This window comes from Sphaerodactylus townsendi, linkage group LG10, assembly GCF_021028975.2.
Source record: "Sphaerodactylus townsendi isolate TG3544 linkage group LG10, MPM_Stown_v2.3, whole genome shotgun sequence".
Taxonomy (NCBI): domain Eukaryota; kingdom Metazoa; phylum Chordata; class Lepidosauria; order Squamata; family Sphaerodactylidae; genus Sphaerodactylus; species Sphaerodactylus townsendi.
This window is the reverse complement of record NC_059434.1, coordinates 76,410,581-76,437,154: the sequence shown is the minus strand read 5'-3', so window position 1 is coordinate 76,437,154 and position 26,574 is coordinate 76,410,581. Positions and strand designations below refer to the sequence as shown.

The following is a 26,574-nucleotide window of genomic DNA, read 5'->3' as shown; positions in this document are numbered from 1 at the left end:
TTGTAAGCCCCTTTGAGTCTCCTACAGGAGAGAAAGGGGGATATAAATCCAAACTCTTCTTCTTACCAGTGCCAGGAGACAATTTCAGGGGAAGGCCTTGGCCTCTATGCCCTGTTGTTGCTCCTCCAAAGGATCCATCAAGGCCCTTCTCATGTCCTTAAGATCACTGGCAGTGACAACTGGTATGTCTCTTACAATCCACGTCTACCACTCTGGATTCACAAAACTGCTTCACTCTATAGATATTTAAACTTGCAGGATTCATGGACCCTTTCCATATCACTTGACCTTGTAAAAACCCACTATGTGTTTGCCTCGGGACCACAGCTGCAGGGTATTCTGGGACATATTTAAAGGGGCACATTCAGATAATTTAGTGGAAGGAAGGTGGTGTGGTGCAGCTTCATCTCCTCAGATCTTGGAAGCTAAACAGGGTTGGTACCAAGGAATACTCTGCAGAGGATGGCAATAGCAAACCATCTCTAATTCTCACTTGCTGTGAAAGCCCCTTGTGGCACACACATTTTGATCATTTGAGGCACATGCAAGACCTGCTGAGAGCCAGATAAGTATAGTGGTTAAGAGCAGGTGGATTCTGATCTGGAGAACCAGGTTTGATCCCCCACTCTTCCACCTGAGTGGCAGAGGCCTATCTGGTAAACCAGACGTGTTTCAGCATTCCTACATTCCTGCTGGGTGACCTTGGGCTAGTCACAGTTCTTCAGGACTCTCTCAGCCCCACCTACCTCACAGGGTGTCTGGTGTGGGGAGAGGAAGGGAAAGGAGCTTGTAAACCACCTTGAGTCTCCTTACAGGAAAGAAAGGTGGGGTATAAACTCCTCCTCCTCTTCCCCCTCCTCCTCTTCCTCCTCCTTCTTCTTCTTTGCTTGATTTGAGATGCTGCCCAACATTTTTCTACAGCTGCACATACCAGAGAAGATTGGTAGTTGTGGCCAAGTTGCCTTTCAGCAGGATTTGCCCATTGTTATTGATTTTTTTTTCCAGTGGGGAATCCTGATGAAGCTTTGGAAGGATCTCAGGATTTTCTGGCTATTGAATGGAAATGTTTTGCTTTCCCCACATGCACCGTAGTTTTCAAAACAGTTCCCCAACTGTGTTTCCAAATGAAGACATCTAAAATCTGTTCTGTGCATTGCAACTGAAAATTTAATTACTTGGACTTTTAAACCTTCAGTTTAGACCTAAGGTTGATTTGTGTAATTTCCCAGAAGCTTTAGAGACTGCTCCATCAGTATTGGATCCAAATGCCAATGGAAATACAGATGTACGAAAATGTACATATATTTGTATAACCTCTACTGTGGGAAATGTTCCAGTTAATAAATAACTACCCAATGTTTTCTTTGTTAATAATATGGCGCTGCTTCTTTGATCTCCTAAATGACCTTGGCTCTTGTTGATGGATTTAAGGGGAGAAAACTGGCAGAAAATAAAGGACTTCCATTCTTCTACAGAATCAGGCTATGTACCTGGTACTTCCGTTCTCTTAAGCATGAACTAAAGCATGAATTCGTAAGCATGGACTAAGAACATTTTAGGGCCATCAAAGATTTTAGAAAATAATCTAGGTTTGGCATTCCTTATAAATGTAAGTACAAATCAGTTTCCCGCACCCCTGTTAACAGGATCCTAATAACACATGTTTGCGTGAAGGAATCTGTTGTGTGTAGGATCCATTCAGATAACCACATTCTACTCAGAATGGTGATTCCATTTCCACATAATGGGAAGAACACCTGTTCTCTCGCAACTGTTTTCCAGTTGTTTTTAATTCTAGCTTTTCTGATCACCACAGGTGTGCTGGTTCTTGCTTCTGGCTCTCTAGGGCCACAGTCAAGAAATGACAAATGTATGGTATTGGTATAGGGTTGCCAACCTCCAGGTAGGGCCTGGAGATCTCCAGGCACTCCAAAGGGGCTTGCCGCACTTACTGAGTTGTACTGGTTTCTACTTAGGTTCAACTCAGTGTATCCGCACCGCAACCGAGCTCAACGTTGTTTTGTCTCAGTTCCCCCCCCCCCCTCAGAACTGCGACATCCCTGTCGTAGTTATGAACTGCACCTTTCTGCTGGAACAAGGTTGATACCGCTTCGAAGTGCGGATGCATCGAAACGACACCTCATCCGTTCAACCAATCAGGAGCCGCTTTTGTGGCATATGCAAAACGGGAGAGTCATGGCGGGCATGTAACTGTAAACTGTAAACTGTAAAAAAAAGAAGAACATTCCCTTTTCCCTTGTAACTCAAGCTCCAATCACGATCAAGGGTTTAAACAGGCACTACATTTATCCTTACCACTTAGCTTCATAACTAGGGGGCCAAGTAAGTTGTTAAAGGGATAACCTGGAATCGCTTCAATTGAAGGGGAACTGAGTCGCATCTTTTAGCTCCCTTCTGATGACAGAGATTAGTTCCCCTGGAGAAAATGGCCATTTTAGAGGGTGGTCTTTATAGCATTTATACCCCACTGAGGCCCCTCCTCTCCCAGAACTAGAGTCCCAGGCTCTACCTGTCAAATCTCCAGGAATTTCCCAGCCAGAGGTTGGAAACTCTATACTGTTCCCATTGTGAGCTACAGATAAGTTTGCAACAATGTATGCTACATGTATACAGGAACTAACCTCTTGCGCTGTTAAGTTCACGACTCAGCCAATATAGCTATGCTGATCTTTGTCATTGTAACCCAGGCTAGATTACTGCAAAATGGTCGACATGGAACTGCCCTTGAAGACAAACCAGATGCTTCCATTGATTCAGAATATAGGTTGTAATCGGCTGACTGGAAATCTTGGTTGTGATTTTATCACAACTATTTTGAAACAGCTTCATATGTTGTTGTCGTTTTGCTCTGAATTTAAGTTGCACGTTCCTTAACGCCCTTTATGTGTCGGGATCTACTTACTTAAAGGATACCCGTTTCTGGTGAAGCTGTGTGGTAACTCATACTCTCAGAATTTTCTCATGGTTGCCCCTTTGCCAGGGAGGGAAGGCAGAGTTGTATAGCCTGATCTCATCAGATCTCAGAAGGTTGATACTTGCAAGGGAGTCCACCCAGGAAGATTCTGCCAAGTAAGCCAATTGCAAACCACCTTTGATTAATCACTTGCCTTGAAAACACCCTTGCTGGGGTCACCATAAGTGAATTGCAACTTGCTGCCACATCACACACACGTGCATGAGTGCATGCACACACACACACACAGAGTTCCTTTTCTTAAGTTTGTCAGATTTAATGGAGCCTGATCATGCATTTTGTCTGTGGCACTATCCTTCCAGAAAAGTGTTTCCAAAGGAAGTCTGGTGGACGTCTGCTTTGGTACCTTTGGGGGACAATGCAAAGTAGTCTTGTTTAAAATGGATTTGATAGCACCTGAGGTTTTGATCTGATGATTCTTCTGGGATGGATTGAAAACAGAAGTTTGTCTAGCTGTTGGTAGCATTATTTGTAAGGCACTTTGTACCTCTTGCGATGGGAAGGAAAAAATGAGGTGTGGATATTGTATTGAATAAATAATGTGTGTGACTTGAACAGAAGATCACTCTATTCCAGATGTCCCTGGTCGATTCCCCACTCATGATTAGATGTGTGCTCGTCACTCCATATATCCAGGTTTCCTGCGGAACTCCCCACTTCACCAGCGCCAAACACGCATTCGTCCCATTTCTGGCGCGCCCCCCCCTCCCCCCCAGCACGTGTTATTTTAGAACCTGGAAGAAAGTAGACCTTTTCGAAAAATGCGTGGGCAATCTGGTGCGGTGGGGAAGTTGGAGGGGGGGTGAATCCAGATTCAAACTACCCGCCCTTGCGAGTGACATGGAGTCTCCCATCCAATCAGGACGGAATGGGCTGTGCGCGATGCGTGTGCAGCCCTTTTTTTAATTTCGCGGACTGGAGATCCACGTGGATATGAAGCAACATGGGGGTGGTTATGACTGAGTAGAAGGCAATACAAAGCAGTGCTACACGTCGTATCCACATGGACCTGAGTACATGGAGGTGCGCAGAAACAGAGCTTTGTTTTAATCACCCATTTCTTCGTCTTTGCATAGTGTTGTCCTGCGCATGCTCGCACAGACGTTGATCCGTCAGTTTGAATGTAAAAAAAATTCCCGCCACAGCACAACGCAGCAGCCAATCAGGATAGCTCCTGAGCGGATCGTGCGTTTGATCTGCTGACAGTGGGGACTCCTGCACGGCTGCTGCGTCTCTGGGAACAAGGGGGCAGAAGCTGCAGTGGGGACCTTGAAACCATGTTCAAAAGGTCCCAAATCTGACCAAACCAGTTTGTATCTACTTTCATTTTTGAAGTGGGGAATCGACCCCTGATAGATATACATCATACTTTGATTCCGTCCGAGTAAATACTGTGTTATTCTCTCGGTACCACTTGAAAACATCTATGCAAATGATCATTGGGAGAAGCCTGATGGCCAGTTAATTAGATGGAGCCTACATAGAAAGGTCTTGAACAATGATAGTGAAGAATGGTCATGTGTTTCAGTTCTTAACCATTCAAAACTCTTGCACATACGTGAGCCCTAACTGTGCTGTAATTATTATCAGAGAGGAGGCCAGTGAAAGAAGCAGGTGTTTGTTTTACAGTAGGAGCTGATTTGTCCTTGATTCCTTGCCAAAGAGATAAAAGGAATGAAAAATATAATACAATGCCAGCAAAGCCAGTTGCTAATGGAAACATGGTTGGTTGGGGAGAAAAGGCCTCTTTTGTCTAAAGGAGAAACAAAACTGTGCAACCAAAGTTACGTTTAATTTAATGTATTATCTGTATTTATTCCAAATCTATCCCTCCTTCTGTGATAGGATTCAAGGTGGAATGCTAGGTCTCCTAGCCAAGGACTGACCAAACACAGATCTGCTCAGTTTCAGCAAGGTGGCTGTGATCCATTCACACCTTCAAATCTAGACAGGTTGTACGCATACTTATGAATTTCAGATTCATATGTATCAGATTTTCTAGGCCAGGGGAGGGACTGGCTCTCAGTGGTATACTGTTTTGCATGAGCAGGTCCCAGATCAGATTCTGGCCTGTCCAGTGAAAAGAATCAGGAGATAAGTGATTTGAGAGACCTTGGCCTGAGGCCCTGGAGAGCTGCTGGGAGGACAATCCCTGACCTCAATGGGCCACTGGTTTGATTTGGCATGAGAGAGTTTCATGTTCAAAAACTAAATTCTAGCAAATAAACAAACAAATTAAAAATGAGGTAATGCTTGAGAGTGCCATTTTGCTAGGAACATGGTTCAGACCACTTATTTGAGAGCCAGTGTGGTGTAGAGCAGGTGGACTCTAATCTGGAAAACTGGATTTGATGCGCCTCCACATGAGTGGCAGACTCTAATCTGGTGAACCGGGTTTGTTTCCCTGCTCTTCCATGTGAAGCCTGCTGGGTGACCTTGGACCTGTCACAATTGTCTCAGAACTCAATTACACCTACCTCACAAGGTGTCTGTTGTGGGGAGAGGGAGGGAAGGCGTTTGTAAGCCACTTTGAGACTCCTTACAGTTGAGGAAAGTGGGGTATGAATCCAAAATCTCCTTCATTTTCAGTGTAATATTTTCTGAGGATGAGAAATACCTTCTAATTTTCCTGGCTTTGCAGCAAACCCCAAAAATTGTGAACAGACGTGTCCCTTCAGGGTTTGCTTGTGGGAGTACTAGGATAGGAAAATATGCCACAAAAATAACACTGAAAATGTATTTATTTTTTGAGCCAAGTATTCTACTCTCGCTCAGGGCAAATCTGATTACCAAAAATCAAAACCTTTCCAAATGCAGCCTAGTCCTAAAGCTTTGGAATATTGTCTTTGGAGAGCAGCAGTGGCGTAGTGGTTAAGAGCAGGTGCATTCTAATCTGGAGGAACCAGGTTTGATTCCCCAGGTTTGATTCCCTGCTCTGCCGCCTGAGCTGTGGAGGCTGATCTGGGGAATTCAGATTAGCCTGTGCACTCCCACACACACCAGCTGGGTGACCTTGGGCTAGTCACAGCTTCTCGGAGCTCTCTCAGCCCCACCCACCTCACAGGGTGTTTGTTGTGAGGGGGGAAGGGCAAAGAGATTGTAAGCCCCTTTGAATCTCCTACAGGAGAGAAAGGGGGGATATAAATCCAAACTCCTCCTCCTCCTCCTCCTCCTCCTCCTCCTCCTCCTCCTCTTCTTCTTCTTCTTCTTCTTCTTCTTCTTCTTCTTCTTCTTCATATGGAATCTAGAGATCTTACCTATGCCATGGGTATTATAATGATGCTTTCCTAGATGCTTTCCTAGAAATGTGATGACCTCTATAGTGCTTGCCGGCAGATAGCAACAATCAGTTTTGTCAGCAAACAAAAAAACAACATGAAGTATAGCCCACATTCAGTCTGATGCAGAATGGAAAGTCATTTTTATGAACACATTTTTCATGTAAATGTGCAATTGTGGCAGAACACTAAAGCTTCCATGTCAAATAATTTCCTCTATGTTGCATCAAATAGACTTCATCCATAAATTCTGGGTTTTTTTTTAAAAAAAAAATAGGTGTTGTCTTCCGGTTCTCCTAATCTTGTAAAAGGAGGCTGGGACGAGAACATGCATAAAATCAGGTTGAGAAATGGGAATTTCTAATATTTATAGAAGTGTTTTACATAGAGGCGTAGCTCCAAGGGGGTGGAGGTGCGCGACCAGTGGTGGGATCCAAAAATTTTAGTAACAGGTTCCCTCGCCAGCCCCCCCCTCAGCAAAGGGGGCAGAGGCGTACTTAGGCAAACCTGAGCCCTGGGCAAAACCTGGGCCACCCCACCATGACCCCCCCAAATTATTTTTTGCACCAGGTCCTTTCTAAATCATCATCACATTATAGAAAATGCCCCAGCTCACAAATCTGAACACAGCAATGGTGAAACACACAGGTTCTTTGATAGAGACGGGTGAGATAAAAGGTACGAAAGGCTGAGAATCCATGAATTGCAGTACCTGGAAGGGATTAACCCAGTTCAGGGAGTTACATTATTAGTTGCAATTGCTATACGGAACCTTCAAGTTCAAAGGCAGTAGGCCTCTCGGGGAGGCGAGGGTGTGGAGGTGGAAAAGCGGACCCAATTAGTCACCCCCTCTCGGCACACACAAATAATTAGTAACCCACTCTCGGGAACTGGTGAGAACCTGCTGGATCCCACCTCTGTGTGTGACGCACCAAGCACACGCCCCTGTGGGGTGTGCCGAGGGTGTTCCGTGGCGTGGCGGGGGCGTTCCAAGGTGGGGTGGGGCAGGGGCATTCCGGGGTGGGGGCGGAGGATGCACCAGTGCACTGGGCACTTTCCCCCCTTGCTACGCCTCTGGTTTCACAGTACCCATCCTAGACAGCTTTATACCATTCTAAGCCCACTAAATTCAGTGGTCTGAGAAGGGTGTAACTCTGCCAATGGTGGCATTGCTGGTTTGCAGCAGTGAAGTGAGAAGAATGTTACAAGCTTGGGAAACCATTCACATTTGACTTTATCATTCAAACAATTCCAGAAGGTTCTAAGACCTTCGAATGATGCCATTAACTATGACCATGCTCAAACTATGGGTATTGTTGTAACTGCAGGAGGAGTCAGGAAGGGTTTGTGGCTCAGTAAGAGAGGATGTGATTTGGATTGAGAAGGTCATCGTTCAGTCTTCGGCATCTCCAGTTCCAGGCCCACTTGATCCCTTTTCTGTCTTAAACTTTGGGCAGTCATTGCAAAATGGCCAATGGTCTGGGTCAATATAAATCAACTTCATATATTCAGTGTGATATCATGTTAATGTTGAGCTGCGGAGGCTTATCTGGTGAACTAGATTAGCTTGTGTACTTCAACACATGCCAGCTGTGTGCCCTTAGGCTACACAGTTCTTTGGAGCTCTCTCAGCCCCACCCACCTCATAGGGTGTTTGTTGTGAGGAGGGAAGGGAAAGGAGTTTGTAAGCCCCTTTGAGTCTCCTTACAGGGGAGAAAGGGGTATATAAATCTTCTTCTTCTTCTTTGGACACCTGAGATAGAATCCACATTCAGCCACGAAGGCGACTTGACTAGAACTAGTTGCCATTTCATAGCCTAACTTAGCTCACAGGGATATTACGAAGACAACATTGGACAACCCCATGTATGCTTCCCCAAATTACCTGTCTAAATTTAAGCTGGAGTTGATGGATTTGAATCCTCTCACTCATACTGCCATTTGTATTCTAAATTTCAGTGTTTTGGCTTTGTAAGTATAGCTGTTCTCTCTTTTCGGAAGTGTAGTCATGTTGGTCTGTAGTAAAAGCACTAGATTTGAACCCAGAAGCACCTTAGAGACCAATTAGATTTTTAGGGTATAGGCTGTTGAGAGTCAAAGTTATTAAGAGAACTTAAGGTATCTCATTACCTTACCTGCTATTGGACCAGAGGCGGGGCTACCAGGGGGCGGGGGGGTGCGTCCGCACCGGGTGCAAGGTTTTGGGTCACGTGGGGGGTGTAAAATTCCCCCTCCCCCCACCTCGCGACGGCTCTCAGGAAATTTCACTTTCTTTTCACACTTACCTTAGTTCCTTTCCTTTTCCTAGAACTTTTTCAGGCTGAAAAAAAGGCCTGTTCACAGTACAGGCTAAAAACGGCCTGAGGAACTACAGTTCCCAGGAGACCTTGGGGCTTACAAGGTCTCCTGGGGAGTATAGTTCTCATCAGGCCGGTTTTAAGCCTGAACTGTGAATAGGCCTTTTTTCAGCCTGAAAAAGTTCTAGGAAAAGGAAAGGAACTAAGGTAAGTGTGGGAAAGGGGGAAGGGGGAAGGAGGGGCGCACCGGGGGGAGGGGCTCCATGGCAGGGCCATGGGGGGGGGCAGAAAATATAACCTGCGCACTGGGCACAGTTTAGCCCCGCTACGCCTCTGTATTGGACAAAGGGAGCTTTTGACTCTTATATCCCAAGTATGCTTATATCTCAAGAATCTTATCAGTTTTTAAGGTATTACTGAAATCGAGTCTAGTTGTTCTGCCTTGTTACTAATAGTATGTTGCTGACTTTCCATATACTAGGGAGAAAAACAGTTGCAGCCTCACAAACAGAGAAAAGGAGAGAGAAGGGAGACCAAACCGAGGAATTAACTCCTAAAACACGTGGAGCAATCGCAAATGTGTGTTTTGATAGCCAAAGATTTCTTTCCTTCAACTTCTTTCTTTCCTCTTCCTGACTGTTTCACGCAGGTATTTTTGGGCAGAAGCTGGAAGACACTGTCCGATATGAGAAGAGATACGGAAACCACGTGGCTCCCATGCTGGTGGAACAGTGTGTGGATTTTATTCGTCTGCGTGGGCTGAAAGAGGAAGGGCTGTTCCGACTGCCGGGTCAGGCGAACCTCGTGAAGGAACTTCAGGATGCTTTTGACTGTGGGGAGAAGCCGCTGTTTGACAGGTAAGGAGGCAAAAGTTTCTCCTTCTAGACTAGTCACCCACTCAAGGGCAGACGGAACCATTCTGTTAAGGGCCCGTTGGGTACATCAAGAGACCATGCTGTGAAATAGATGGAGCATCCAGCTGGGAAGAGCTGCAATCCCTGCTGAGCCATTAAGAAGTTAACCCGAGATAATAGCCTTCTGAATCAATTTTATCCTTGGGTGGACAGGCAGTAATAAGCCAACAATGTACTGTGGTTACCAGGTCTCTGCAGCTGCTCACATTTTGTACGGTGAAAGCCAAATTGGAAGCTTCAGCTAGAACACCGTCTCAGGACAAAACCTCTCACGTAATCCTTTCTCCCCAGCCAATTCCATTATAACATGATCTGTTCCACTCGGAGCCTAAACATGCTGTCCTGATAATGTGTGATACCTTTGTGAAACTTTCCACACTGCCCAGCGCAAGATTAAGGTGTCGATCTAGGACAGTGGTGGCGAACCTTGGGCACTCCAGATGTTATGGACTACAATTCCCAACAGCCCCTTCCAGCATGACCAATTGGCCATGTTGGAAGGGGCTGATGGGAATTGTAGTCCATAACATCTAGAGTGCCAAAGGTTCGCCACCACGGATCTAGGACCTGGGAAACCCAGGTTCGAATTTTCATTCTGCCGTGGAAACTTGCTGGCTGGCCTTAAACCAGTCACACACACTCAGCCTAGAGTTGACCCTGGTTAGTATTTGAATGGGAGACCTCAAAGGAATGCTTGGGGCATGATTCAGAGGCAGGTAATTGCAAACCACATCTGAACATCTCTTGCTTTGAAAACCCTATTGGGTCGCCATAAGTCAGCTGGGACCTGACGGTTAAAAAAAGCACAGCTTTGGAACCATCTTGAATTTTATGTTGTATAACTTCGCCATATTTCTCCTCCCTTCTCTCTGTGTCAATTCAGTTGGAGAGTGACCAAGACTCATTGACAAAGTATCTGCTTGGCATGCATAAGCCCCCTATGGTTTTACGTGATGTCTCTGTGTACAACATATCCATGCTTAATTCTGGTTGTTCTCGAGTGATACCCTTGCAGGATGCAGAAATAAGGCAAAGAAACCATGATTTGTTCAGGCAAACCAGGATCTGAGTGATTGGGAACTGAATCCTGGTTTCCCAAACCAGACGTACCGGTGGTTAAAATAATGCCTCTTTCTTCCTCCTCATTACAAACGCAGAGACCTGGGTGGACTCCTTTCCTTTGTGGTGGTCCAGAATGAGGAATTGAAGCAATGAATACATTCCAGAAAATCCCCTTGTGAATTTAAGGAAGGATCAGAGGTTAGACTGCAGCCCAGAACAAGATAACACACTTGGATTATTATCTTCTCGTACTGTTGAAAGGCGGCAAAGACTAGTACGGATTTCACTGGGAGTTTAAGTAGTGAAAGGAATAATCTCCTGCACTATGTGTGAATCACTCTGCCCTGGGCCACCCACTCTCTATCTCAGTTTCCTGGCTGGTCTCATTTATTTATTAACATAGTTATACATTGCCTTTCCATGTGACTCAAAGAGCTTGCAGGTCTAAAATTTTAAACATACAAAGTACAATAAAACCCCAATGCCCTCATAAACTGGATTTACAGTAGCCACAGAAGCATATGAATAATTTGCACAGCAAATTTTGGGCGATCATAGCTTACACGGACAGTTGGAGGGACCAGGTGGTGTAGTGATTAAGATCAGGTAGATTCTAATCTGGAGAACCAGGTTTGATTCCCCACTCCTCCACCTGAGTGGTGGGAGCTTATCTGGTGAACCAGATGTGTTTCTACATTCCTGCTGGGTGACCTTAGGCTAGTCACAGTTCTTCAGACCTCTCACAGCCCCACCTACCACACAAGATGTTTGTTGTGGGGGGGGGAGGAAGGGAAAGAAGCTTGTAAGCCACCTTGAGTCTCCTTACAGGAGAGAAAGGTGGGGTATAAATCCAAAACTCTTCTTCTCTTAAAGGGAGATAATTGAGCTTGTGGGTTTGATCAAGAACCCATCGATAACTCTTTGATCCCACATAAAAGGTATTTCTGCAGTGGTTCCATTTTTATGTTTAGTAATGGATTAGTCCACCAGCCAAAGACTGGTTTTTTAAATATGGAGGAAGAGACTGCAGTTGCCGCTAAACAGAAAAGAAGTTCCATCCAGCTACCTTACACTGGGGGACTTCCCGTATTTGTTTATTCCACAGGGAGAAAGTCCTGTTTAGCCTGTGGCGCTTTTATGCCGCAAGCCCCTTTTGCCTCTTCAGTGTACGGAGCAGAGACTGTGCCGTGAGGGATGGTTCCTCTGTGCTCCCATGTTTATGTAGCTGAGGAACATTTTGCTAGCCTAAGCAACTATATTTCCTGCCTCTCAGCAAAGGCACTTCAGCGAGATGGGCCTCTGCAGATTAGCTGTAGTTCCTTCAGTGTCGCTGTGGAGTTTCAGTGTTCCGCTTCTTTCGCGTTGATAGGCTTGAAGATGCAGGCGGGGGGTGAGGGGGTGGGAAGGTGGGGAATTTGCCAACTATTTTACGATGCAGGGAAAATTAACATTTAAAATAAACAGTCCCGCTGCTTGCCGAAAGTAACAGGAATTCATGATTGGAGTTGATTTAATAGGTTACTTACTGGGAGGCAGAATTTGTATTTTGCATTGTTTTCTGTGTCTCTTGATACCCTGGTGATATCTAGTGTGGCTTTTTCATTTGCTTTGTTTTCTTTGCATTTGTCTAATGGGACATTCTCAGGCAAATAGTAATCGCGTTTTGCTTATTTGGAGCTGCTTACTATTGGTTTTGTCCTGTTTCATGACAGCTGGTTGCTATGAGCAGTATATTTAAAAACTAACTTGCCTATGCCCTAGCCTTTCTCATAAGTTCATGGAGGTTTGCAGCATTAGAAAAATAGCTGTGTCCCTTGTATTGTACCCCCCCCCCATAGCCATGAAAAGTAACCAGTCTCTGTATTCCATCTGTTTCTAAGAAGTGAGCCTATAACTAAGTGGAAGAGCACCTGAACTGCATGCCAAAGGTCCCAGATTCAATCCTCACCAGTAGGTGATGTGATAGACCTCTGCATTAGACTCTGGAGAGTTGCTGCCACAGGAGGTGGTGATGGCCACTAGCCTGGATAGCTTTAAAAAGGGCTTGGACAGATTTATGGAGGAGAAGTCGATCTATAGCTACCAATCTTGATCCTCTTTGATCGGAGATTGCAAATGCCTTAACAGATCAGGTGATCGAGAGCAACAGCCGCAGAAGGCCATTGCTTTCACCTCCTGCACATGAGCTCCCAAAGGCACCTGGTGGGCCACTGCGAGTAGCAGAGTGCTGGACTAGATGGACTCTGGTCTGATCCAGCTGGCTTGTTCTTATGTTCTTATGTTCTTGTGAGTAAATTGTCCTGACCTTGATGGACTCATGAATCTGATCCAGTAGAAGGAAGCGTCATGTGTGTTCTTCATGGGTGAGAGCTAGCACGGTGTAGAGGTTAAGGGCAGGTGGATTCTAAATCTGGAGAACCAGATTCCCCACTCCTCCACATGAGCAGCGGACTCTTATCTGGTGAAACTGGTTCCCTGCTCCTCCATATGAAGCCTGCTGGGTAATCTTGGGCTAGTCAGCGTTTTCTCAAGAACTCTCTCAGCCTCACCTACCTCACAAGGTGTATATTATGGGGAGAGGAAGGGAAATGAATTTGTTAGCCACCTCGAGTCTCCTTGCAGGAGATAAAGGTATAAATCCAAACTCCTCCTCCTCCTCCTCCTCCTCCTCCTCCTCCTCCTCCTCCTCCTCCTCCTCCTCCTCCTCCTCCTCCTCCTCCTCCTCCTCCTTCTTCTTCTTCTTCACTACACATTAGGGCAGCCACAGGTTCAACTTGTGGCTGATTATGTCATTTTAGAAGAAAATATGGCTGTCTAAAATTGCTCAGCATTTCAAAAGGAATTGTGGGGGAGGGGCACAATGAACAGGGGTATTCTGGTAGTGCCATAACTTTGTGATAAAATCAAGAGATGGATTTTATTTTAGCAAAGGTTGGCAAATTCATAGCTTAGGAGGGCAGATGGAGGCACAAAGAAGAAGTGATCAGTGATGTAGTCCCTTGCTGATAATGAAGACACCCAAACATGTTTCACATAGCTGCTGTCCATGGTCCTGAAGCAACAGGTCTTCTATTTCTCCTCTTAGAGAGCTCATCAAACGATGTGCAGAAACACAGTGGCACTGGCCAACGTGCACTAAGAAAGCTGCACAGAAAGCTTAAACTGTCAAAATGAGCTGCAAATTTAAGAGGCCGCCACCGCAACCTATGAACTGGCGGCAAACGGTCGGACTCGCAATAATGGGTGTAAATTATTATGGGCGGAAAGGTGGCAGCTGGATATGAGAGGGAGGGATTTACAGTAAGGATCGTTCAGCAGGGGAGTTGGCAGCTCAAGGGGTGATGAGCTCCTCTTCATGGCAGTCTTCAAGCCGTGGCTGGACAAACACTTGAGGTTGATCCTGCATTGAGAAGGGGGGGTCAGACTAGACGGCCTCTATGACTCCTGTCAACTCTGTGATTCTATTATTCCAATTGCTCGCTTTTCCATTATTAAAGAGTCAATCATAAAATAGCTGGCTCCTGCCCAGTACTGCAGAGTCTCAAAGCAGTCTGCTGACATTAATAAATAAAACGAAGGAAGGATCGTCGTCTCTTTTAGGGAAGGGCGGCTGAACCGTAAATGTGAAAAGGCAAGTTCTCCTTTGTTGAATCTTAGTTATAGGGGAGCAAGGCATTTCTGTCCAGAACTTCAGAGTCAGAAACTGAAGGGAGAATAGTGGTTGAAATTATTGTGTGCACCAACAAAAAAACCCCGCCCTTGTACTTTGGTGGCTTTCCTGTAAAGATAAAGTGCCCACATTTTGAATAGCATTCACATTTTTATCATTATTTTATCCAACCAATTCTGACTCCTCCAAAGGAATGGTCCGCAATGTGTCTTTAAAGAGATGTTTCCTGTGTCTTCGCTTGTGATGTCAGATTAGATGGGGGCTCCTTAAAGACCTCACTATGCTATGTATGTATTTGTGTAGTTGTCAGAATTATTCATTGTGCTCTATTTAACGAACAAACACAGCCTTTTTGACTCCTGCTTGTGCAAGCAAACCTTCAATTATACATATACAAATGAAAGCAAATGAAAACTGGAAGTCCTTTAAAAGAAATCTTTAATGAAAGAAACTAAATTGGAATCCCCCCCCCACTTTTTAAAAGCAAATTATCTCTCCTGTAATTTGTTCATTGCCTATTATTGTATGATTGGAAAGATCTGTTAGGCTAGGAAAATATTTGAAATGTCACAGAAATGTGCATTAATATTCATGCAGGAACACCGTCCCAGGCAATTGCCATAGATAAACAAAACCTGAGAAATGTGAAAGTGGTTAGGGGGTGGTCTGAGAGGGTCTCATGATATTGTGGGTCACATCCATAAGCAGCAGGAATGCTTTCATTCCATGGCAATCAACAAGATCAGCATCAACAAGATATCATGCAGGAGTCAGTAATACACTAGCAATAGAATTCAACCTGTCTCACACATTTCTATCCCAGCATTCCCCAGGGCTATCCAGACCAGGACTGTGCTATGTTTATCTCTAGAACTACCCTGCTAGGCAAGCAAAGTCACGAGATGCTGGCTCGCCCAAGGATATCATGCTGCACAGGGATTTGACTCCAGATCTATGTGGTCAGAGTCCAGCACACATGTTCACTACTAAGCTGCATATCAGACTGAGGGCCAAACTACACATTACATTATATACAAGTTCGCTACAGGGACTTGCAGACATATTCCAAGTGCTGGTTCCTGTCGGTGACCCCATTTAGAAATGCTGCAAACGCCTGATTCAGATGAGGACCGCAGGATAGGGAGAGAAGGGTCTCCAATTTCCTCATAAGGGTATTTTGGCTCCAGGAGCCCTCCCCATTACCCACAATGCCACAGACTCAATCAGAATGAGGTGTCTATGGCACATCTAATGGGAGTTGCCACTAGGAATTTGTGTAAAACGTGTAGCTTGGCCTTGAATTCCTATAAAATGGTTCACCAGCACCAAGAGAAGAAGAAGAAGAGTTTGGATTTATATCCCCCTTTTCTCTCCTGCAGGAGACTCAAAGGGGCTGACAACCCCCTTGCCCTTCCCCCCTCACAACAAACACCCTGTGAGGTAGGTGGGGCTGAGAGAGCTCCAAGAAGCTGTGACTAGCCCAAGGTCGCCCAGCTGGCATGTGTGGGAGTGTACAGGCTGATCTGAATTCCCCCGATAAGCCTCCACAGCTCAGGCGGCAGAGCTGGGAATCAAACCCGGTTCCTCCAGATTAGATACACGAGTTCTTAACCTCCTACGCCACTTAACCTCCTAAGGCATACTGAAGCCCTAAGAACCATCATTACTAAAGTGGTTGGGTTTCTTGTTTTGTTTGTTTTTGGATTTTCACATTGTACAAATAACGGGGCGGACATTAAACATTGTTATGAATTTTAGCAACTGCACTCTCTGATCAGGCTCCAGAGCGTTCTTTTCAAGTCTTACATGAGCCAAGTACATTATGAACTAATGCTATGACTGAAGGGGACACATTGAAACCAAGGCAGTATACTTGCTGGTAAGGCTGATAGTGATGGAAGGTGCCATCCCTGAATGATAGAGTTGGAAGAGATCACAAGGGTCATCCAGTCCAACCCCCTGCCATGCAGGAAGACACAATCAAAGCACTCCTGACAGATGGGCATCCAGCCTCTGTTTCAAAACCTCCAAAGAAGGAGACTCCACCACCCTGTGAAGCAGCGCACTGCACCGTCGAACAGCCCTTACCATCAGGAAGTTCTTCCTAATGTTTAGCTGGAATCTTATTTCCTGCACCTTGGACCCATTGCTCCTTCTCTCAGCCTCGAGAGCAGCAGAAAACATCCTTGCTCCCTCCTCAATGTGACATCCCTTCAAAAATTGGCCCATCATGTATAAAACGCTTACATTGGGGCTCTTAGCTGCACAGACCACCTGTTCCTCATAAGCCTTCTGTAGAGAAAGAGGCTGACTGCCATTTCTTATAACGTGGGTCAGGATTTTGAAATGCTCAACAAAAACTCAGAGGCTGAAACTTTAAAATAAAAATATTTTGGGGGTTTATTGAGAGCCGCACCTTCTCAATAAACAAATAATAGGAAGGAATAATCGAGGGTTAAATAACTACGAGTAAAAACAAACTTGGTAGCAATGGCATGAAACTGTAAAGCAAAGAGATCAAAGAGCAGAAAATGTTTGCAGGGAACCAAGCTTGGTCTGGCAAAGTTTAAGTTATTCAAAGGAAAACAACTTTGATAACATACAAAAAAACAAACAAAGATACGCTCATGCAGTACAAGAGTAACAGGCACAGGTAGAAACAGAATGAAAAGAAAGGTAGATCTAAAGTGAGAGCATTGAAAGCAATTATACAAAATTATTGCTGAGTTAGCATAAACAAACCAATCAAACTCTCGCACCAATTTACAAAGTCAGCATAGTGTAAAGACATGGTTACCACCAGGTGTAATGCTTAAGGAAGGTCGTTAAAGTCCTAACTAGAAAAAAAAAATACTTTCAGCTGGAGTGTGACTCCCAGCTCAAACAGAATAGAATTAAAGCGACAAAGGCAATTTCTCCACACCTTCCATCTCCAACAGTTGCCAGGAGGGACCTGACTACCCTAAGAACATAAGAACATAAGAACGAGCCTGCTGGATCAGACCAGAGTCCATCTAGTCCAGCTCTCTGCTACTCGCAGTGGCCCACCAGGTGCCTTTGGGAGCTCACGTGCAGGATGTGAAAGCAATGGCCTTCTGCTGCTGCTGCTGCTGCTCCCGAGCACCTGGTCTGCTAAGGCATTTGCAATCTCAGATCAAGGAGGATCAAGATTGGTAGCCATAGATCGACTTCTCCTCCATAAATCTGTCCAAGCCCTTTTTAAAGCTAGGGCACATCCAAACATCCACAGGAGGTTTGGCTGATCAAAATGGAAGGGCCCTCCCCATGCAATCTATGGCCTGCCACTCCCTCCTTGGCTCCCAAAGCAACTGTGCGGGATACACCAGTTGCCAGAGCTGGCCTGATACAAATCTCCTTCCCCTGTGCCCTTGCTTGCTTGCATCTCCGCCTCACACCTGAGGCCTACACCTCGGCTTCTTTATAAATGCTGACTAGGGGACTGTAAGCACGATTCCGCTGCGCCTGTGCTTGGCAGCGATAGTAAAACATTAACATATGTATTTACGGCGACCTGCTGTGCCTCCGTATTTATTGTTTATGGGGGAGAGGGAGGAACAGCCTCGGGCTGCGTAATTGGTCTGACAGCCGCGTCCACAAGGATTGCGATGCTACAAAGCAGAAAGAAAAAATAGAAAACGCTGGCGATGCAGCAACCAGAGGGAAAGGAAGTCCAGGGACAGGGGGCTTGGGTGGAAAGGAAAATGCTAAATCTGTACCGCCTGATTGCCAAGGAAGGGATTTGTGTCTGTTTGCACACACATAAAGGCTTTGTATTATATTCCTGGCGGTGGCTGTAGAGCTACGGTGGTGGGTATCCTGTCAGACAACAAAACGAAATAATTAATTCATCTCTGTCTTTACACTGCCCTATTGTGACTACACCAACATATCTGCTCAAAGGGGAGGAGAACCCATGAAGAGTTAACAAGAATTTGGAAAATCCTCAGGGCACAGTGTTGTTTAATTAAATTCTGTACCACTCAACCCCAAATAGCTGGCTCGCAACTTGCCGTAGCTCCAGCCAGGGGTTTAGGCATCGAGGGTAAACAGGAGGTTATACTGACATCCTAAAGGTTATGAAGTGGCATCTCCCCGTGTGTAGAGTAGTGTTGTCATGTTAAACTGCGCATATATTTATCTGGAAACTGTGGCCCAGATGAAGCAGAGTGGGCCAGTTTCCATAATCTTGGGGTAACAGAGAGTGGCAGCTATTAAAAAGTGGCACTCCTGAGAAAATAGTGAAATGGGTTAGAGAAAAGTCACTTGTCATTTTTAGGAGTAACCTAATTTGATTAAAACTAGCTGGGTAATGTTTGGCCTTATTGGCGAGGTAATCAAGGGAAACCTCAGGTTGACTTACTTGATGTAGTGGTTAAGAGCAGGTGGACTCTAATCTGGAGAACTGGGTTTGATTCCTCACTCCTCCTAGGCAGCAGACTATTATCTGGTGACGCAGATTTGTTTCTGTACTCTTACGTTCCTGTTGGGTGACCTTGGGCTAGTCACAATTCTCCCAAGACTCTCTCAACCCCAAGGTGTCTGTTATGGAGAGAGGAAGGGAAAGGGGCTTGTAAGCCCCTTTGAGTCTCCTTGCAGAGAAAGGCGAGGTTTAAAACTCCTCTTCCTCCTCCTCTTTTTCAACCATCTAACTTTAAAAAAATCTATTATTGGATGAATCTTCTCCATTTGGGTATATTCAGAGGTGGGATCCAGCAGGTTCTCACAGGTTCCCGAGAGTAGGTTACTAATTATTTGTGTGTGCCAAGAGGGGGTTACTCATTGGTGATTTTGCCACATGATTTTTGCCTTAGTTACGCCCCTCCTCTCAGCAGTAGCACGCAGAACTTGAAGCAGTCTAGCAGGAGGTGCACCGGCGTGCGTGGCAGCCTGCGCCTGCGTGCATTCGTTTCCCGCCCAAGGACCGGCGCAGCAGCTGCGTCCTTGCCACAGCCCTGCCCAGGAATGCCCCGCTCCCGGAATGCCCGGCCACGCCCCCGTCGTGCCCCGCCCAGCCCCATTGGCGCTACGCCACAGTTTGAATCCCACCACCATGGGAACCTGTTACTAAAATGTTTGGATCCCACCACTGGGTATATTAGAACAGGATCAGGTACCTGATGGGTAGAAAAGGTCCTCTATGCAGAAATAACATGATCAGAGAGTCAAAATAGGGAACAGATTTGCAAACCATTCCCTCAGCTGTGACTGAATCAATCTTGGTTTGGCATTCCACCTCACAGCTCCATATTAATCCTTGCAACAATATTGCTCAGGTACCACAGAATGTAGGTACCACAGAAATCACCTCGTGGGTTTCTTGGCTGAGGTGTGATCCAAATTCTTCACTTCAGGTTCAACAGTTTGCTCACCATACCAGTTCTACAGGGGGGGAAAAATGACTTTCCTCTTGCCCCAAATAACAAAGTGTTTAATAAATCATTGGAGTGCCCAAAATTCTCTTGTTCAGTTGTTGTTCAGTTTACATTTCTTGCACAACCTGAATCAGTTTTTTAATGAATACCTGATGAAGGGGGAAAAAATGAATAAGAAACTAGAACTGCCAACTTGATTTTAAAAGGGGGGAGGGGAAATGCCGTATCAGAAACGGGACGGCAGCATTTAGCGTGGGGATTAACATGAGCCAAGGATTATTTTAGCCAAAGCTCCCTGGAAATTATTTTGTGTATTAGCAAAGAAGAAGAAACTGCCTATTACAGGGGCAGGCCTAATTCCTAAAGGGCTAATCTTTTGCCACGGGGGACCCAGGTTTCTTTCCAAAGATTACTGTTCCCCCATAGGGAGATGTCTCAAAATGTTCAGTCTTTCCCCCTCTCACAAAAACACTTACCAACGCAGAGGGAGGCAGGCCAGTGCTGTAAACTGCCTCTTTTAAAGGGGCCGAAAGTCGGGTTGCCAACCTCCAGGTAGGGCCTGGAGACTTCCCGGAACTACAAATCATCTCCAGGCTATGAAAGTCTGTTCCCCTGGAGGAAATGGCAGTTTTGGAGTTTAGCCTCTCTGGCATCACTTCCCTGTTGAGCTCTGCTCCCCACTCCACAAACTTTGCCCTCCCCAGATGCCCCTCCCCCCAAAAAATCTCCAGGGCTTTCCCAACCCAGAGCTAGCAATGACCCCTTCCACACATGCAGAATAATGCACTTTCCATCCACTTTCACAATTGTTTGCAAGTGGATTTTGCTATTCCGCACAGTAAAATCCAGCTGCAAAGTGCACTGAAAGTGGATTGGAAGTGCATTATTCTGCATGTGCGGAAGGGGCCAATGCTGTACAACAACCGCAGTACAAAACATTCCCTCCCTAGAATTCTCCCTATGGAGGCAGTTGCCCCTTTCAAAGTGGAGAACAATTCCACAAATTTGTTTTCTCACTGGCTGACACCCTCCCCTCAAAAACACACACACACAGAGATGGCTGATTAATTCCACGAATTTTTACAGGAACCCCCCACCCCTTCTCAGTTTGTTTTCAGCCTCACTAGAACATAAGAACATAAGAACAAGCCTGCTGGATCAGACCAGAGTCCATCTAGTCCAGGGGTAGGGAACCTGCGGCTCTCCAGATGTTCAGGAACTACAATTCCCATCAGCCCCTACCAGCATGGCCAATTGGTTCCCTACCCCTGATCTAGTCCATCTCTCTGCTACTCGCAGTGGCCTTCTGCGGCTCACTGTTCAGGAATCGTGACCAATTTCCACACATCTGAAATTGGAGGGGAGGGATCTTCAAAATCTGAGGTGAAACAAGAGTGAGAGGTTTGTGGCCGCAAAAAGCTTCACGGTGAGCAGGGAATAAAGTTACCTGAGCCAGATTCTTCTCCCTCAAGTGCATGAAGCATTATGCTCGGGCAAATGAGAGATAACAAGTCCTGGGCATATTTGAATCCCGGCATTTTGTAAATTAAGCCCTGCCTTAGGGAAAACTCCGGTCTCATTAGGGAAACTCGCCGTCTTCCTTGAAAAGCATCTTTTAAAGCCGTTGCTTCTGTAGCCTTATAGGTGGGATCTGTCAGGCAAGGAGGCATATTTCATGCAATCTCATTTTACAATGTCACCATCTAGTGGCGATGATATATTATGGCATGCTTTCCAAGTCTCTCCACCTGCCCTAGCTCATTCTACACAGGTTGTGATGTGTATTAATGGATATGCTTGAATTTAGTCCAAGCTGCAAACGCTTGCCAAGAAATGTGTGTACAATCGGAGAATGTGAATAAAGTTGATAGATTTCCTCTCTCCTTGGCACTAAAACAACAACATCATTTAACCGTAGATTCAGGAAGGAAGTATGTCTTCAGACAACATATTGCTAGTGTATGGAACTCACTGCCACAAGATGGGGTGAGGATGTGAGATGGCTTTTATTTTTATATTTTAAAAATTGTATTATTTATAGTCTGCCTTTCTTGCTGAGAATCTGACAGACTCATGGAAGAGAACAGGTCTCTTAACTATTAGCCACTACAGTTACATGAAACCTTCATGTTCAGAGATTATATGACTCTGTAGAGCAGTTTCTGGAAGGCAAACATGGCAGGGCTGTGCTTTCATGCCCCACTTGTGGGATTCTGAAAGCATTCAGTTGGCGACTCTGGGAGAACAGGAGGCTGGACTAGAAAGACCCTTCGGTTCGATTCACTGGGACTCTTAGCTCATAAAAGGGATCTCTAAAGGCATGTAAAGAATATCCTTGCATAGGAAACTCAGGTAACATACTAAGTCTAAGAATCCTTGGGCAGTGAGTAACCTTCATCCACTGTTTAGCCAGTTTATAAAGCTTGTGGGCAAAGCCATCATTGCAAGCTATTAGAGACTTCTCTGATTCTAACGTCTTTTTGATCCAATTCTCGCTTTCCTCAGCAGCAGTGGCGTAGGAGGTTAAGAGCTCGTGTATCTAATCTGGAGGAACCGGGGTTGATTCCCAGCTCTGCCACCTGAGCTGTGGAGGCTTATCTGGGGAATTCAGATTAGCCTGTACACTCCCACACACGCCAGCTGGGTGACCTTGGGCTAGTCACAGCTTCTCGGAGCTCTCTCAGCCCCACCTACCTCACAGGGTGTTTGTTGTGAGGGGGGAAGGCCAAGGAGATTGTAAGCCCCTTTGAGTCTCCTATAAGAGAGAAAGGGGGATATAAATCCAAACTCCTCCTCCTCCTCCTCCTCCTCCTCCTCCTCCTCCTCTTCTTCTTCTTCTTCTTCTTCTTCTTCTTCTTCTTCTTCTTCTTCTTCTTCTTCTTCTTCTTCTTCTTCTTCTTCTTCTTCTTCTTCTTCTTCTTCTTCTTCTTCTTCTTCTTCTTCTTCTTCTTCTTCTATTGGCAGATTCCTTCAACAGTCTTCCAGGCACCTGACTTCCCTTCCCAGCAGTCACCTTCTCCATTCTTGTCCCCACAGAAACACGGATGTACACACAGTGGCGTCCCTTTTGAAACTGTACCTCAGAGAACTCCCAGAACCAGTTATCCCTTATTCCAAGTATGAAGATTTTCTTTCCTGTGCCAAACTGCTCAGCAAGGAGGAGGAAACGGTGAGTTTTCCGCACCTGTTTCAGCTGGGGGAATTGGAGTTGCTCGGCACCACGCCTCCTGTGGATTTATTCTATTATATGTTTCCCTCATCTTCCTCTATACATATTAACTTCTGTTCTCGGAGGCCTAGCCTACTCCTCCAAGGTGTATGTTCCTCAAGCATAATTTTAGAAGGTAGCCATTTTGGTCTGCAGTAGAGAAGCTAGATTTGAGTTCAGTAGCCCCTTAGAGATCAGTAGGATTTCTGAGGTATAAGCTATTGAGAGTCACAGCTCCTAAACAGATCCATATTTGCCCCCCAACCGGGGACGTACTGCCCAGGGTGACTTATGGGGTCAAATGTCCCTGGCTTGTGGCCATTTAGTCACATGGGGGGGAAATCACCCCCATACCCCTCCTCCTTCCCACGCAACCTGGTGCAAAAAAATTGTTTGGTCGTGGGAGGGCGACTGCCCATATTGGGGGCGGGGACAGATTTTGCATCAGGCTACATTTTCCCTAGATACGCCTCTGCCCCTCACTGTCTCCATGGGGGAACAAGATGATAATAAGCTCAGAGTGGCTTCCCCCACCATACAGCCTGTCATGTGCACCATCTCCCCCATCAAAGTTCTGGCAAGAATAAAATACAACCTAAAAATCAAATTCTAAAAGCAAGGATGGACGATTGAGTATCGACACAAACATTAGATCAGATCAGAGGTGGGATCCAGCAGGTGTTCACCAGTTCCCCCTGAGTGGGTTACTAATTGTTTGTGTGTGCCAAGAGGGGGTTACTAATTGGGTCTGCTTTTCCATTACAAATTCCATTAGGTCCCAAAATCATAAAGTCCTGTTGTTTCCTATGTGGCTAGTTAGCGAAGGTAGAAAACGGGATAATTCTCCGAACATGTTTTAGAAATGTTTTAGAACATGTTTTAGAAATATGGTAAAGTTCCTTGTTTAAGGAAAGTAGCCTTCTTTTGATTTCTAGAAACAAAATTAAGTATTTGAAAATATTAAGTATTTGACAGGCAGTCAGTTAGAGGAGAAGTAGTTGTTTCTGTTTGCAGTAGACGATAGGACTTGCTATAATGAGTTTAAATTATGGACAGAAAGATAGAGAAATTAGGAACTGGAAATTAGGAACTTTTTTTTACAGTAAGAGTTTTTTACAGTAAGATAAATTATTAATTCCCCGCCCCCGGAATGCCCGGCCATGCCCCCGGAATGCCCTGCCCAGCCCCATTGGCGCTACTCCACTGTTTGAATCCCACCACCATGGGAACCTGTTACTAAAATTTTTGGATCCCACCACTGGATCAGATCCTCTGACTTTAAGAGTTATTGAGATCATAATATGAGGGGAACCAAGGAAGTCAGGGATATCTTCTTCCCTTGGGTAGAAAAAATGTTTGCCCTTATGAATGGGATTGTAGGAAGAGTGCCCCATACCAAATGAAAAAGTTCAGCATTCTAAAAGGCAAGTTCCATTATGAAAGATATTCTGAACTTCCTCACAGCGCAGACTACAGATGAGGATCTAATGCCCTTTTTTGCTACCATCTAGCCTTTGAAAAGGTCTAAGGTTGAAATGTGATTGCCATTTCTTAATGAACACCAGGACTTCGGTAATATACTTGCAATTACCCTTTGGCATTTTCCTAAGGATATGTGGCACACTTACTAGTCATTTTGAAGGGTACAAATGTAGGTGTTTACAGGATCCAATTGAGTTTTCCAATCTGTTTGAAGGTTCAAAAGGTAAAGGTAGTTCCCTGACCCATGGGATGATGTCACATCATAGTGTTTACTGTGTAGACTATGTTTATGGGGTGGGGTGGTTATTTATTTATGTATATATTGTATTTCTACCCCATCCTCTCCTGATTAATCAGGCTCGGAGTGGCTTATAACTGTTAAGATACATATATAACATTGTTGTGTTTTATTGTATAAAACTAAGAGGCTACCAAACATACAAAAAGGGTGGAGCCAATAAGAGGAAAGGGAAGAAACAATTAAACCACTAATAAACCCCAAAAGTGGAAAAGATAAAAGTTGGAGGGGAGGGAGACCAGAAAGGCGAAAAATGTCTCTGTCCTCAACCATAGACATGGCAGAACATCTCTATCTTACAGGCTCTGTTGCATTGCATCTGATCTTGCAGGACCTGTGTCTCCCCTGACAGAGAGTTCCCCCGTAATCTGCATTTTACCCCCAACTAGCTAGGTGTTAACTTTCCTTGATTGCTGTATCATCTTGACTACATCGAGAGCCAGGGTGGTGTAGTGGTTAAGAACAGGTGGATTCTAATCTGGAGCACCGGGTTTGATTCCCCACTCCTCCACCAGGGTGGCCGAGGGTTATCTGGTAACCCAGATGTGTTTCCACACTCCTACATTCCTGCTGGCTGACCTTGAGCCAGTCACAGTTCTTCGGAACTCTCTCAGCCCCACCTACCTCACAAGGTGCCTGTTGTGAGGAGAGGAAGGGAAGGAGTGTGTGAGCTGCTTTGAGACTCCTTGTGGTTGAGAAAAGCGAGGTGTAAATCTAAACTTTTCTCACTGTATTGATGTAGCAACCCTAATAGCTTTGATTGGCGTGGTGCAGTGGTTAAGAGCAGTTGGATGAGTGGCAGAGTCTTATCTGGTAAACCAGTTTTGTTTCCACACTCCTGCATTCCTGCTGGGTGTCCTTGAGCTAGTCACAGTTCTCTCAGACCTCTCTCAGCCCCACCTACCTCACAAGGCGTCTGTTGCAGGGAGTGGAAGGGAAAGGAGCTTGTAAGCCACCTTGAGTCTCCTTACAGGAGAGAAAGGTGGGATATAAATCCAAACGCCGCCTCCTTCTCTCGCCTCAATAAAACCACGGAGTGGAACTTCATAGGGTTTCCATGAGTTGCTTGAAACTCAGTGGCACGCTTTCCTTTTTTACATCGCACTAAAGGAATTTATTTGCCCATTTAAAAATTCATCCCCACATTACAGTCAGCGTCTCATGTAAACCACCTCCCTCAGCTTAAGTTTTCAGGGACATTTCTTCAGATTTTTTGTTTGTTTGTTTTGCTGTAAAGCCAACCAGGAATTCCAGAGGTGTGTTGGGGAGGTGTGTTCCTAGAGATACAGATCAGGTGAACATGTTCCTTCTGAGATGCCACTGGAAGTTTATGGAGCCAACCAACCGATCTGAAAGTTTGTGGATGCTGATATTACAACCAGCTTGAAGTCATTGTGTTCAACATGGAGGGTTTTTGTTTTTAAGCAATGAGCGGTGAGAAATTTTGTCGTGTGGTATTTCTAATGCTGTAATTCTTTGGACATTTTTCTTTATCTTTGTTCAGGGGCTAAACGAATTAGTGAAACAAGTCAAGAGTTTGCCGGTAGTCAACTACAACCTGTTGAAGTATATTTGCAGGTAAATATCCTCGCGTAGTTCTCATAGCAGGTATTACTGCAGCTCTCTCCATGATTGATCCATCGCAGGGACTGCATTGCGCTTAGAGAGAAGTAACTCCGCAGAGATTTACACTGTGTCCCTGCCCAGAGTTTTGAAGTAGGCCCGTTAAATGGATGAAGCACAGATCTTATGGAGATCCTGTTGCACTATATTAGGCTTCTGGGAGAGTCCATGATCAAGTTGACTGTGAAGGCAAGCCAGAGGAGCAGCAGTGGCGTAGCGGTTAAGAGCAGGTGCATTCTAATCTGGAGGAACCGGGTCCGATTCCCCACTCTGCCGCCTGAGCTGTGGAGGCTTATCTGGGGAATTCAGATTAGCCAGTACACTCCCACACGCGCCAGCTGGGTGACCTTGGGC

The 26,574-nt window shown here is 45.4% G+C and overlaps 1 protein-coding gene across 9 annotated transcripts in view; it reads left to right on the top strand.

Moving 5' to 3' along the window:
• Positions 1-26,574, top strand: part of ARHGAP24 (Rho GTPase activating protein 24) — a 383,497-nt gene that overhangs the window by 347,408 nt on the left and 9,515 nt on the right. For all 9 annotated transcript variants that reach the window (XM_048509403.1, XM_048509402.1, XM_048509411.1 and 6 more), the window contains 3 exons: positions 9,220-9,427; positions 22,646-22,778; positions 26,102-26,175. In XM_048509403.1, coding sequence (XP_048365360.1) covers positions 9,220-9,427; positions 22,646-22,778; positions 26,102-26,175 — 415 coding nt within the window. The remainder of the gene's footprint in view (positions 1-9,219; positions 9,428-22,645; positions 22,779-26,101; positions 26,176-26,574) is intronic.